Source organism: Budorcas taxicolor, chromosome 16 (assembly GCF_023091745.1).
Source record: "Budorcas taxicolor isolate Tak-1 chromosome 16, Takin1.1, whole genome shotgun sequence".
Lineage (NCBI taxonomy): Eukaryota > Metazoa > Chordata > Mammalia > Artiodactyla > Bovidae > Budorcas > Budorcas taxicolor.
Genome location: NC_068925.1, coordinates 50,140,501 through 50,154,273, shown reverse-complemented (window position 1 = coordinate 50,154,273; position 13,773 = coordinate 50,140,501). Strand labels below are relative to the sequence as shown.

Below are 13,773 nucleotides of genomic sequence, written 5' to 3'. Positions count from 1 at the left end.
TGGCGGGAACATGAGGAGGCACATGTCCTGCAGGGGTGACGCTTCTCCTGGGAGCCAGTGTGGGTGAAACGTAAAGTCCCCTGAAATTGGAAGCACGTTGGTCGACCCCCAGGCACCCCAGCGCTGCAGTCACAACAGTCATTCTCGCAGAATCTCTGTAAATTACTCTCCCTGGCTGCTGCCACAGTGCCTCACAAGCAGTATCGTCCCATCATTAAAGCAGTTTGTCATCAGTAAATCACAGAACAATTCAGAGCAGGGGCCATCACGGCTGCCGACGGGACAGCGGTCACACGGAGGCAGAGTGGCTGCGGCGACAGGCACCTCAGGGCAGCACTGTGGACTGTCAAGGGCTGTGGCACCTCACTGGGCACTTCAACTACATTTTGCTCCCAAACGTGGTTCATAGGACGTCTGAGGGGGATGGGGTCTAGCAGCCATCATGACTGAACCAGAAGTGTCTACCAGCCCAGAAAGAGCGAGACTGCTACTTGCTCATGAAAACCTAGCTCGGCCTCTGGGACTGCAGGCCGCTCCCCTCCTGTGCCCATCACTCAGGACAGGCTTCCTCCTGGACGCCCTCCTTGTCCCTGGCCTTGGTGTCCTCTGCCAGCAGCCGGTGACAGGAGGTGGTGGCAGACAAGCAGGCCCCGTCCCTCTCCAGCGCCCACTGGGAGGGACGTGACCCAGGTGCCCCATGACACGAGGACCCTGGCAGTTTAGCTCAGCTGGGCAGCGGTGCCCGGCAACCCTGCACCACAGAGAGCATGGCCTCGCCAGACAGCGGCCCCCCACCAAACGGGGGAGGGATGCATCCAACACCTGCCTCCTCAGAGACCCCACGACCTCACCAGAGGGGCTGTGTCCTCTCCAGTCTACAGCCCTGTGCTCTCAGCTCAGGGGGCTGTACCCAGGGCCCCCACCCCCACCCCCGACTCCCGGCTGCTGAATGGACCCAAGGGCCAAGCCAGCCTTGAGCAGAGAAGACAGGACAGAATGAGCTTTCTCACTGAAGGAATACAGCTCAAGGGACAGAAAACTTCCTTAAAAACATTTTCAAAATATATTTTATTTCTTTTCCATATGGATTTTGCTAAATGTCCAAGGTAAACATAAACTTTGTGTATGGAAATAAAGGAGAGTTCTTTAAGAACTGGCATTGAATCAGTCATAAGAATGATCAAATTTTGATTATAGAAACTAAACCTGCATGTTATCAAAAGTAGAGAGCTTGAGTGAAGAGTTTTTTTGACAGAGATGTCTCTCATTTATGAGAGAAGTTGGCTCAACCCACCACCACGTGTAGAGATGGGAGAAAACACATCACTGTGGAAACAGCAGCTTTATACCTGAGGACGTTTAGCCCCCGTGCACCAGCCTCCCGCAGGGACTGCCCACCTGTGTGGGTCAGCGCTGAGTGCTGATTACGAGCACGTCCTCTTGGAGATGTGTTTTGAATAAACCCCGTAATCTGCAAAATCATCACTGTCAGTGGTACTAGCCGTGCAGAGAACCAGCGTGAGCCTCTCACCCGCTACGTTTCCGCACCATCGGCGTCATCCTCGTCGTCATCTTTGGCTCTGAAATGCATTTTCCTAAATTCGCGTCTGCTCATGGAAGGGCAGGAGGAGGACACTGGCGGGAGGTCCTTGGAGGGAAGAAAACACCTGGCATGAGCCCCCTGGCTCCAGCCCCCACTGTGGGCTCAACTCCCCACTGCATGACGGAAGGAAGGAGAGGCAGCAGGTTAAAGGCAGGAGCCAGCCCGGCAAGTGTGGGCAGGTGCCCAGAGAACCACAGGCCATAGCCATGACTTCCCACTGCACAGCAGGGCCCAGACTCACACAGGGCCAGGCCTGCCCACACCTGCGCTCACCAGGGCATCAGTTCTCAGACTTAGGGGTGTGGGGCCCCAAATTGGCACCTGTTTTGCTCTCTCCTCCCTAGTGACAGTTCTTACTGTGTGTGATCCTCACCGAGCAGGGTGCACACATGTGGACCAAGGTCAGGACCGAGCACGCAGTCTGCTGGGGATGCCCATCCTGAGCCGGGGAGAAGCACTGGCCTTACCTGCATGAGCTCCACGTTTCCAAAGAAGCGGCTCACAGGCATTGGCTGGTTGCTGTCATCGTCCAGAAGGGCGCTGCCGTCCATGAGCAGTGGGGCCGCGGGGCCCTGCTCCAGGTCCAGCGCCACCCCGTCCCTAGCAGGGCAGCCACCATTGGACTCTCCTCCCACAGGAGCCCCATGTCTCGGTGGGAGCGGCTCGTCCTCAGTCTCTGCCGGGCTGGCATCACTCTCGGTTCCGCAGCGCCCTGGGAGGGGACCAGCTGTCCCCTGGGGAGCGGAGCCGCCAGCTTCCTTTCCCAGAAGCGATGCCCCATCCTCGGCTGACGCCAGAGGGTCGTGTGTACCCGGGGTCTCGGAGGGCATGGCAGCGCTGTCACTCCGGTGTTTCTGGAGTTCTGCCTTCACAAGATGACCTTTGTCATACTTGAACTTCTTGGACGTCCGCCTGTCGGTGGCTTTGTGTGATGAGGGAGTCTGTCAGGAGAGAACATGCAAGGGGACACCAGACATGTCTTGGGATACGAAGCAGATGGCATATAATTAACATGCCTCAACCCTGGAGGCTGATCGTCCTGCTCCTTGCTGACAGCGTCTCTGCTGGAACCACAGCTTTGAGGACAGGGTCCTTTCACTGTTTCCAGTGAAGGGGCAGTGTCCAGATGGATGGCTGGGAAAGAGTCCAGACACGCCCAGTGCTGTCCCCGGAAGGGTGTTGTGACAAGTGAAACGACAACCCAAGAACCAGCTTCTGTTTGTCTCTGCTGGGACGCAGGTTCCCAGGAGACAGCTCTGTGTCCCGGCGCAGGAACGGGACTGGACTCAGCGCAGCTTTAAGGAGCAGTGCCCTGGGAGATATAGGCCGGTGCGGCTGTGAGACACAGTCCAGCCAGACCCCAGGCTGTGGCTCAGGGAGCAGCTCCAGGAGCCGGGGCTGCCTGGCTGCCAGGCCTGCAATACCCTGGACGGCAGACACGGGGCCCCTCCTTCCCCACCTGCCCACAGTGGGGAGCAGCACAGCCCATGCCCACGTCACTCAGGCTGCCTGGCAGAGGCCGCTGAGCCCACTGCCCTCAGAGGGCAGCACAAGCCCTGAGGTGGGTCCTCCCACGGTCCCAGCACCATGACCTTCATGCTGGTCTGTTGGCCTTGCCCCAGGCTTTCTAACGCAATGCGTCTCGTGGGAAGGTGGACACTCTGCCCAGTCCTGTCTCTGAGGGGTGAGGCTCACCTGACATGCTGTCTGGGCAGACGTGGCGACGTGGGTGTCCTGGTCTGAGGCTGACGCAGCTGAGCAGCTCCGAGCTCGGAGGCGTGCTGAGGACCGCACTCCACCTGCCAGCTGGGCCAGACCAGAAGCCAGTCAGACACCCGGAGAGGGCCCCTCCCGCCCCCATGTTTTTAGTGACTGTGGAAAGACGGCGGCCTGTGTCCCTGCTCAGAAGGTTCTCGAACTTTTACAGGGTGTCCCGAGTTCTTGGTAAAAAGCGAAAAAACCAAAAGACACCCCTCCATGCCCCTCCTTGAAATCTCAGGGGAGGGGTCCCAATCCCATTAGCTTGAAGGCGCTCCAGCTGCTGGTGGACAGACCTCGATGCTGACAAACCACCCTACTGCCATCTTGCTCAGAAGGCAAATTAAGTCTTCTAGTAACAAGGAAGGGATTAATTAAAACAATAAAACTTACAATCATTTTATTTAAGAGTAACTTTAGGTTTTCAGAAAAACAGCGAAGATGACAAGGGAGTTCCCGCCCTGGGCCTCCCTCAGCTTCCCTGGAGCCAACAACCCGCACATCTGTCAAAATGAAGATGAGACCGCGCTTTATGCGAGTCTCACCAGCTTCTTCACTAACTGCTTTCTCTGTTGCAGAATGGGGACACTCAGACACTTAGCAAACAACACACGAAAGCTCAAGTGAGAACTTGAAAGTGAAAGAGGTGGGTGACAGGGAGAAGGGAGTCGTGGAGGGCAAGCTACAGTAACCGAGACGTGGAGACACAGACCGGCTGGATGGGGAGCAACACGTGCCAGAGTGGAGAGGAGAGATCAGAAATCACACAAGCTCCTTGAGAAACCTTTAATAGCAGCTTCTCACCCATCCCTGCCCCGCCCCCACCCACAGAGCCTTAGACCTAAGAGACACAGGTTCGATCCCTGGGTTGGGAAGATCCCCTGGAGGAAGGCATGGCAACCCACTCCAGTATCCTTGCCTGGAGAATCCCACTGCTGCTGCTGCTAAGTTGCTTCATTTGTGTCCGACTCTGTGCGACCCCAGAGACAGCAGCCCACCAGGCTCCCCCATCCCTGGGATTCTCCAGGCAAGGACACTGGAGTGGGTTGCCATTTCCTTCTCCAATGCATGAAAGTAAAGAGTGAAAGTGAAGTCACTCAGTCGTGTCCGACTCCTAGCGACCCCATGGACTGCAGCCTACCAGGCTCCTCCGTCCACGGGATTTTCCAGGCAAGAGTACTGGAGTGGGTTGCCATTGCCTTCTCAGGAGAATCCCACTAGGAGATTGTAAATGGAAAAAATATGGGAGACCCCTGTTAAGTTAGCAATTACTTGAGAAAGTGGGCTTGCTTAGCAACAAAACCATGAGACAGAAATATAAGACATGCCCTCAAACAATAAAACAGTGGTGACCTGAGCCCCACGTCCTGCCCAGTGACTTCAGTAAGGTAACGATCCCTAGGATGTGCTCTCTGAACACACAAAACAATAATTTGTGGACCTTCCTTGACCATATAGGGACAAGAAAACTCCCCTGCCCAGCCTGGAGGAGCTGATGATGGAAGCACGATGTCTACTCAAGAAAGACAAAGTTCTTCTCCCCCTGGCCACTTTCCCTTTGATTATGAAACTGAAGCCTAAGTTCTCAGGGTGCAGCACCCCCTCTTCCACCCACTCGTAAACCGCACAAGCATCCATTCTAACAATCTCTTCTTATCCATCACTTTGCTCTTGCTGAATTCTTTTCTGCACTGAGACATAAAGGACAGTGGTACTGGAGCTCTTTGGAGCCCCAGATATGACACCAGTAGGTCTCACCGTTAAGAGTCCAACTCCAAATGCATCGATCCCGGGTCACACCGGCTTTCTCAAGGTGGGGTGTGGGGAATGGACTGGCCCTCATGACAGCTGCCATCACCCAAGTGTTGCTGCTTAGGTTCTGCTTGTGCTGAACAGCCTTAAAAGGAGCAGCACTCCCACTTCAAACTCGGGCGAGGACCCTGCTGGGGTCACACACTCATCGGAGCCCCTCTCCCTGCTCTGCCACCAGAGTTACCATGTGAAAGCCCTGGTGGCTTGTCAGGGGGACTGAGCCAAGACCCTGCCCGGTTCTGGGGTGTGTGCTGTGTAGGCCCTCCAGTAGCAGCAAGGTGCGTCTAGGTGTTCTCTACATAGTCCTTAAAATACTGGGGTGCAACCGCTCCTCAGATGGCTTGTTACCACTCAGGGCGGGGGTGGCAGACACAGTACCCAGAGTTGCTATAGTATCTAAAATGTCCAGTTTTCAACAGAAAGTTAGGAAGCATGCAAAGAAACAGGAATGCAGACCCAAACACTAGAATAATAGCAAGTAAAAGAAACTGCCTGTGACAGTGATCAGATGCAGGATTTATCAGAAAAGAACTTCAAACTAGCCATTTTAAACACGTTCAAGAACTAAGAGAAACCATGATTAAAGATTTAATGACATCATATCAAATAGAGATTATCAATAAAAAAAAATAGACATTATAAAAAAACCAAATGGGAACGCAGGAGTTGAACATTACAATAGCTGAAATTAAAAATTCACTGGTGGGTTCGGAGCGGGCAATGCTCAAGAATAGACATGGACCAGAAGAATAAGAGAACTTGAAGATAGGTTGCTAAAAAAAAAAAAAAGAAGATAGATTGCTAGATTACACAAACCGAAAAACAAAGAGAAATAAGGATGAAATAGAATGAAGAGAGCCTCAGAGACCACTAAATGAACCATCATACATGTAATGGGAGTACCAGGAAGAAAGGAGTACAAAAAATATTGGAAAAAATAAGGGCTGAAAACTTCCCAAATTTATTGAAGAACGATGTACAAACCCAGCAATATCAAATAGCTGAATTTCAAGTAGGATAACTGCAAAGAGACCTATAATCAGATGCAACACTACAAATGCGGCAAGTCAAGGACTATGGAAGGTCTTGCAAACAGCAAGAGCTCACTCAGTCGTGTCCGACTCTTTCCAGGCTCCTCTGTCCATGGGTTCTCCAGGCAATAATACTGGAGTGTGTTGCCATTTCCTCCTCCAGGGGCTCTTACCCACTTAGGGATGGAACCCGCGCCTCCTGCATTGCAGGATTCTGGGAATCCCCAAGCGGCGTAGCTAAACAATCCATCACAAGTCAGGGAAGTCAGACTGGGAAAGTGCCATCCACATGGGGTCTTCAGGAGACCCACTTTTGAGTCAAAGGTACAAACAATAAAAAGAAGAGCAGACCAAGAGAGCCCAGGTGCGGCTCCCATCCCCAAGAGGCCCACCTCCCCAGGCAGGGCGTATCCAGTCCCGGGCCCTAGACCGCCCGACGGCAACCAGTACCAGGAGCTACAGCCCCTCAATTCTTTCCACCCTCCGCGGTGGACCCCTCATCGTGTGCCCCAACTTGGGCTGACAGACCCCGGGCCAGGCAGCATCAGAGTATCGGGGGTTCAAACTAGCTCTGGAGAGGGAGCCCCGCATTCCAGAACTTGGTCTGGGAACATCCTTCTCAGAGGCTCCCAGCCGGGGGGGTTAGGGTACGTGCGTCTGTGTGTCTGGTGTGTGCGTGGGGGCGCCCAAGGGCGTGGCCTGGGAGAACCCCGCTCCCGGGGGGCGTGGCCTGGGAGACCCCTTCCGGGGGTCGAGACACAGGCGGAGACCCCTCCCCTTCTCCATCCGAGGCGTCCTGTGGCTCAGCCTCAGCTCCCACGCGGCCTCCGCCCCCCCTCACCTTCCGGCTCCTCATGAGTGTGAGCGGCGCGCTGCCGCTCTCAGCCCCGCCGCCAAGGCCCCGCGCCCAGCTTGATCCTTTCCACCGGAGAAGAGATCCGGCGGCCCTTGGCTCGCGCGGCGGCGTGTGACGCCACCAGAAGACTGGCCAATCACAGCTCGGCGTCCCCAGGTATGTGACCCAGCAGAGTCGGCGTTTTACGTATGGGCGGGGAGACGGCCATGTTTGTGAGGGGGCCCTCCCTTGCGGTTTCTCCAGCCGCCATGTTTAAGTGGGGCGGCGGCCATGATTATAAGAGGCGCCTCCCTGGTAGTTTCTGCGGTCCCCATGTTTAAGTGGGGCGGTGGCGACTAGGTTGAGGGACCCTGGTTGCTGCCCCTGGCCACGTGCGTGGAGGTGGGCGGAAAGGTCCTGCGTGGTGGTCTCTTCCACGCGAGTCGGGCAGCTGAATTTCCCCGGTGTCGGCCCTGTCTTCTGGGCTCCGGGCGCGATGCTACACAGTCTCTGGAAGTGGGCCCGCGAGGCCGTCCCCGGCCGTGTTCGCCCTGCCCGCCGCCGGGGGCGGGGCGGGCCGGGCCCGGGGCTGCACAGCGCGCCGGATCGCGGGGGCTCGGAAGGCGGCGGCCTCTCCCGCCGCGAGCTCCGGGGCGGCCACCCTCGGGTGGAGCCCCCCGCGCTGGCCCGCACCACCTGGCGGCGGCCGACGGGCGGGAACCTGCCTCCTGGGTCCCGGGGCGCGGGCGCGGGCGTCGGCGCCACGGAGCCAGGTCCACGGACGTGGCTGAAGTCCGCCGGGCTTTCGGGCCTCCAGAGCCGGGAGACACCGGCCTCTGTGCCCGCGGGAGGCTCCTTCCGGGAACCGCCCACCTTCTCATTAGGGACGCAGTGCTGTGTACTTTTGTTATTACTGTTCTAACAGGTGAGAACATTTACATCAGGCAGTTTTATAAGAAACATTAGATTTTGCACTTACAGTGTAAAGGTTGAAGTGTGTACCGCTTGAGGGACCCTCACTCATGTTCCCTGGCTCTGCCAAAGGTTTCATGTTATGCTCTGCTCTGACGGAATGACCCTCGAAGCCTGGAAAAACAGTCGATGCCCGTTTTTAGTACATAAAAAGCAGGGTCCCTCAGGATCCTCCAAAAAGCCCTGCAGACTGTCCCGTCTTTAGAAATCTGACTTTTGCTAATTAGGGGGAGCCCCTTCCCATAGACCGCACTTGGGGCTTTGCTTTCGGCAGTGCATCAAGTCCTAGAGTACACACTGCACACACCTGCACAAGCTAACCCACCTGGCCTGTCCATCTTCCTTCCCAGTCCCCTGCTTCTCACCGAGTTGTTCCCCATGGTGCACAGGGAAGGGAAAAAAGACTAATGCAGACTGGCAGGAAATCCATTTGAAGAGGAAGCTAACATAATCACTGTCAGCTGCTAAGAAAGAAGCAAAGTGATACAGTGTTAAATACCTAACCTGTCCCATTTTCAGGCTTCCCAGATGTCACAGTGGTAAAAATTCCCCCTGCCAATGCAGGAGACACAAGAGATGGAGGTTTGATCCCTGGGTAGGAAAGATCCCTTGGAGAGGGAAATGGCAACCCACTTCAGTGGAAATCCCATGGAGTTGCAAAGAGTCATACAGAACTGAGCATGAACATTCCATTTTCACTGGAGTGGGTTTCATAATAAGGTAGGTTCTGTGGTTTTACTTAAGGCTCCTTTAGGGCTCTGAGTTCTCATTAACCTGGGGTTGATGGTCACAAGCTAGCGTTTGGCTCCAGGTGGTTATGGTTGATGTCAGTTGAGATGAGCTGGACCACATCCTCTCAGTGTCACCCTGGTTTAACCTCCCTAAGGTGCTCTTGGGCTCTTGTTGCTGACACATTCAGCTTTTCCCTCACCACGCTCCTGCCCCTAGTCTGTGTGAGTGGTACTTCCAGCTGCCCAGCAGCCGCTCAGGCCTGACCCCGAGGCCCTTACTGCCCGAGTCCCTCAGTGAACGTTTCTGGTCTCCCTTCTCCTCTTGCCTTGGCAGCCAGAATGGTCGTTGATGCATGGTGACCTGCCCGTCTGCTAATGCTCTTCAGCTCTTCCTCACCGCTTTTAGGATGAAGACCAACAGTCCTAATTGACCTGCATGGCCCGGCACAGTGCCTGGCTCAGTGGCTACTCAATGAATGTTGGTTGAATAAGTGCACAGGAGCCCCTGTGAGGTTGCCCACCGCTGCCCCCATCTGGATCCATCTAGCCCTGCTGCCCCTACTCCCGCTGTGCTGTGCACCCCACTCCCCTGTGTGCCCCCACCCTGCACGCTCTGTTCTTTCTACCTGGACAAGTTTCTCCCCAGCCCCCACCCATTGTGTTCAGCAAATTCATTCCTTAAACCTCAACTCAGATTCAGTGTCTTGGTTGGGGGACATTACTAAATGTTCCCCCTCAAACCCCCAAATTAAGTCTGCCAATCTTTTTTTTTTTTTTTTTTTTGGTCATGCCATGTGGGCATGTGGGATCTTAGTTCCCCGACCAGGGATTGAACCTGTGCCCTTTGCTTTGGGAGCTTGGTGTCTTAACCACTGAAAGTCAGCCTGCCAATTGTTTTTAAGCATCATGCGGTCTTGCTCCAGGACACAGTGCCAGCTGGCTCGGCCCTCTCTTGGAGCACCACATGGCACACTCCTGCACTTGCTCACTCCATGTGTCTGCTGTGCTCCTCTCGTGGCCGGCACCAAGCTGGGCCTGGTGTGGCAGTGGTGGTGAGCTCATACGGAGCCTGCCTTTTAGTGCTTTGGCCCTGCAGGGGGTTGGGCACTGGTGGAGTCATCACACAAGGACCCATCAGTCTGTGTTGGAGCAAGAGGCCACAGGGAGAAGCCACACAGGGGCAGCAGCTGGGATGTCAGACCCACATGGGGTCGAGTAAGACTCCTTGGAGAGTGGGAGTGGATCAGGAGTCACCTCTTCCCCCAGGACCCAAGCCCTTTTCATGTTCCCCAGGGTGAATCACACAGGAGCCCCCGCCTGGGCAGAGGGTCACCCTTACGGAGGCTCTGCCCTGGTGGAGGAGCCGTGCTTGGACTCTTTGCTCTCCCCCACCTCCCCAGCTGCCATGTCGGGATGTAATCCATCCTGGAGGGTGCACAGAGAACACGGAACCAAAATCATGTCTCGGAGCATCCTTCTGGGTTCCTCGGTGCCCTTGGTGTCTCTTTTTCTTGCTCAACAGCTGTACCCCCTGCCCTGTCAGGGTTAGAAGCACTGAGAGGGGTGTCTCATGATGGCAGGATGCTGGTCCTCATTGGTTGGTCCCCCAGGTGGATCGCAAGCTCCCTGAAGGCAGGGACTGTGTCTTGCTCACAATGATGTCCTAGGACCCTGGCCCATGGCTGGGACATGCTGGCAGGGATTCGGGAAGCACTGGACAAAAGATGGATGGTGGTGTGACATATCAGAAGAAGCTGAGGATGGAAGATTCCGAGGAAACTTTGTCTTCTCAATGAAGACACAGTCTCACTGCTGAAACACCTGTGTGTCCATAGCTCAGTGTCTGCATTTTATGAACACCACAGGGCAGGCGAGAAATCAGAAGAGAATTTTCCACTGATTAGTAGTCCGTCGGTTCATTATCTGAGGCCACCCCTAATCTGGAGTGTGTCTAGTTACTCCCAGCAGATGCTGGCCTATATGATGAGGGGTTGTCTCTGATACCCTGACCCTTTGTATTTAAAAGAAAGATGAAAAAAAAATAAAGCTCTCAGTAGGTCATGGAGCAGCAAGAACCCTCATTCGTTCCTGGAGGGATTGAAGCACAGTGCAGCCACTGGAAAACAGCTGGGCAGGTTCCAACAAACCCAGACAGCGTCTTAGCATCTGACCCAGCAACCATGCTCCTTGGTAGTTAACCAAAGGAGCTGAAAGCTTGTGTCCACACTCAGCCTGCACACGATGTTTATGTCAGTTTCATTCACAGTCGCTAAAACCTGGAAGCAACCAAGATGTCCTTCGGTAGACAATAGAGTATTATTTACTGTTTAAAAAGAAATGCGCTCCCAAGCCTTGAAAAGACAAGGAGGACCCTTAAATGCATTTTACCGAGTGAAAGGAGCCAATCTGAAAAGGCTGCATACTGTGTGGTTCCAACAATATAACATTCTGGAAAAGGCAAAACTATGGAGACAGTGAAAAGATGAGTGGTTGCCAGGGGCTTGGGGAGGGGACAGATGAGTAGGCAGAGCATAGAGTATTTTTAGGGCTCTGAAAATACTCTGTACAATATCATCACGATGGCTGCGTGTCATGGAAAGAAAGTGAAAAATGTTAGTTGCTCAGTCATGTCTGACTCTTTGTGACCCTGTGGATTTTGTAGCCTGCAGGCTCTGCTGTCCATGGGACTCTCCAGGCCAGAACACTGAGTGGGTCACCATTTCCTTCTCCAGGGGATCTTTCTGACTCAGGGATTGAATCCACATTTCTTGCTTTGCAGGCGGATTCTTTACCGTCTGAGCCACCAGGGAAGCCCGTATCATTATGAAAGTGGAAGTGGCTCAGTCGTGTCTGACTGTATGACCCCATGAACTCTGTAGCCCGTCAGGCTCCTCTGTCCATGGAATTCTCCAGGCCAGAATACTGGAGTGGCTTGCCGTTCCCTTCTCCAGAGGATCTTCCCAACCCAGGGATTGAACCCAGGTCTCCCGCATTGCAGGTGGTTTTTTTTTTATCGTCTGAGACACCGGGAAGCCCAAGAATACTGGAGTGGGTAACCTGTCTGTTCTCCAGGGGATCTTTCTGACCCAGGGAGCGAATCCTCGTCTCCTGCATTGCAGGCTGATTCTTTACCAGCTGAGCCACCAGGGAAGCCCGTTATCATAAACTTGCCAAAATCTGTAGAGTGTACAGCACCAAGAGTGAGGCCCAATGTAAACTGTAGACTTTGGATGATAATGACATGTCAGCCTAGGTTCATGTATTGTGAAAAATGTATCCCTCAAGTGGGCATGCTGATGGGAGGTACGTGGAAAATCTCTGTGCATTCCCTGCAATTTTTCCGTGAGCCTAAAGATTCTCTTTTAAAACCCTCTGAAGCAAAAAAAATGTGATAAATTTCAGCCGTGATTAGAAAAAAGAAAAATCTCACAGCCTGATTTTTAATGTTTTGATTGACCTGAAAGACAGTTTCCTTAGTAGCTCACCTCTCCTGCCTGACTCACAATCACAGTGCTACAGCTGTGCAGCCATCTAATTCCTTGAACGAGTCAATCACACGCAAATTTGCCAAGGTCCTACCAGGCACCAAGCATCTTCAGAACATGAACATTGACAAGGAGGTGCAGGCTCAGAGCCCTGCAGGGCTCACAAGAGGTGCACATATCCTCCTGTGAGCAGAGCAAGTGCCAACAAGTTCCAAAGGGCCACTAGTGTTGTGCAGAAAACAGTCTCTGTGGAGGGAGGACGGTCAGGGAAGGCTTTTTGGAGGAGGTGATGCTGGATGCAAAGAGCCGACTCATTGGAAAAGACCCTGATGCTGGGAAAGACTGAGGGCAGGAGGGGAAGGGGACGACAGAGGATGAGATAGTTGGATGGCATCACTGACTCAATGGACATGAGTTTGAGCAAACTCCTGGAGATGGTGAAGGACAGGGAAGCCTGGCATGCTGCACTCCACAGGACTGCAAAGAGTCAGACATGACTGAGCGACTGAACAACAATCTGTGGGTGTGGGAGCCCAGGGCTGCCCTATACAAGGTCTTGCTGGTTAAATACCAGTGCAGCTTCCATCAGCTGCTTTGCAGGCTAATCAGTCTGTGACATTAAAGCCTTTGAGAATAATAGGTCATTTTCTGCTTCAAATCCCCTACAAACTGCTGGGAAGAGGGGTCAATGGTGGGTCTATTACACAAGTTCACATTTCAGCAAATACAGGATCCACGGAGAGACCTGTGTGAGGGCGCCCTCCCCCAGCTCACGGCTGTTCCCCACTTCTCTTTTCCTCCCTGACAGGAAACTTGGAGGCGTCCTTATTCAGAATTTCTTGATCTTGTTTTTCCTTGTTCACTTGGCTTTCCATGCTGGGCTTCTGTCTTTTATCTTCAATTAATCATGTGTGTGTTCTAAAAAAAGAATCTAACTGTGCTTCTGTTTTTACTGCTAGCAACTCTGAATCGTCTTAGGAAGTAGTCAGGATGTAAATGTATATGAGGCAAATACTTCTGATGCCTCCAGTTGCATTGACATCAAATAGCTAGAAATTCACCAGGATCAGCCAGGGCTGGTCCCTGGAGGCCTTCCGATTGCACTGTAACTGCCATCAGTATCCATTCATTTCATTCATCCAACATTTACAGAGCTCTGTGTGTGTACCGCACTTCATCGCCGTAAGAAATACTGTGTCCACATTACACAGCTCGGTTGACAGCTATAAGTTGGGGGTGGCTCCCGTGAAGCTTGGGGGCTTGGCATCTCGGGAAACCGCAGACGTTCACTGGAAGCCAGGGCAGAGGTACCACCAGGCTGGTGCTTTGAGAACCGCTGTGATCTCCATTTGCCTTGACAACACATGGAGCACACTCCCCGAGGGTATTAATGGAACCACAGTCCAAGTGGGACATTTAGGACTGTGTGCTGGCCTGGAAGTTCTGGTTGGCTGTGTTGGGACAAAGCTTTTCGGTGGGCACGGGCATCACAGTGATTGTGTCCTTTGAGTAAAAACCCAGGGATTTGCAGAGCCTGGAAAAGGCT

At 53.6% G+C, this 13,773-nt stretch overlaps 1 protein-coding gene across 1 annotated transcript; it reads right to left on the bottom strand.

Annotated features, from left to right (window-relative positions):
- Positions 1–1,094: 1,094 nt before the first annotated feature.
- On the bottom strand, positions 1,095–7,166 carry C16H1orf174 (chromosome 16 C1orf174 homolog). The gene is made up of 4 exons (XM_052654002.1): positions 7,046–7,166; positions 3,299–3,409; positions 2,071–2,544; positions 1,095–1,648 (listed from the first exon to the last, which is right to left on the bottom strand). Exons 1-4 carry the CDS (start codon positions 7,058–7,060, stop codon positions 1,535–1,537), a joined length of 714 nt encoding a protein of 237 aa, XP_052509962.1. The 5' UTR covers positions 7,061–7,166; the 3' UTR covers positions 1,095–1,534.
- Positions 7,167–13,773: the final 6,607 nt, after the last annotated feature.

Excerpts from the sequence above, each read along its gene's own strand:
- C16H1orf174 (XM_052654002.1), bottom strand. Across the intron at positions 2,545-3,298 it reads CTGCCCAGACAGCATGTCAG|ACTCCCTCATCACACAAAGC; the intron begins GTGAGCCTCACC and ends CTCTCCTGACAG. Across the intron at positions 1,649-2,070 it reads GAAACGTGGAGCTCATGCAG|GACCTCCCGCCAGTGTCCTC; the intron begins GTAAGGCCAGTG and ends CTTCCCTCCAAG.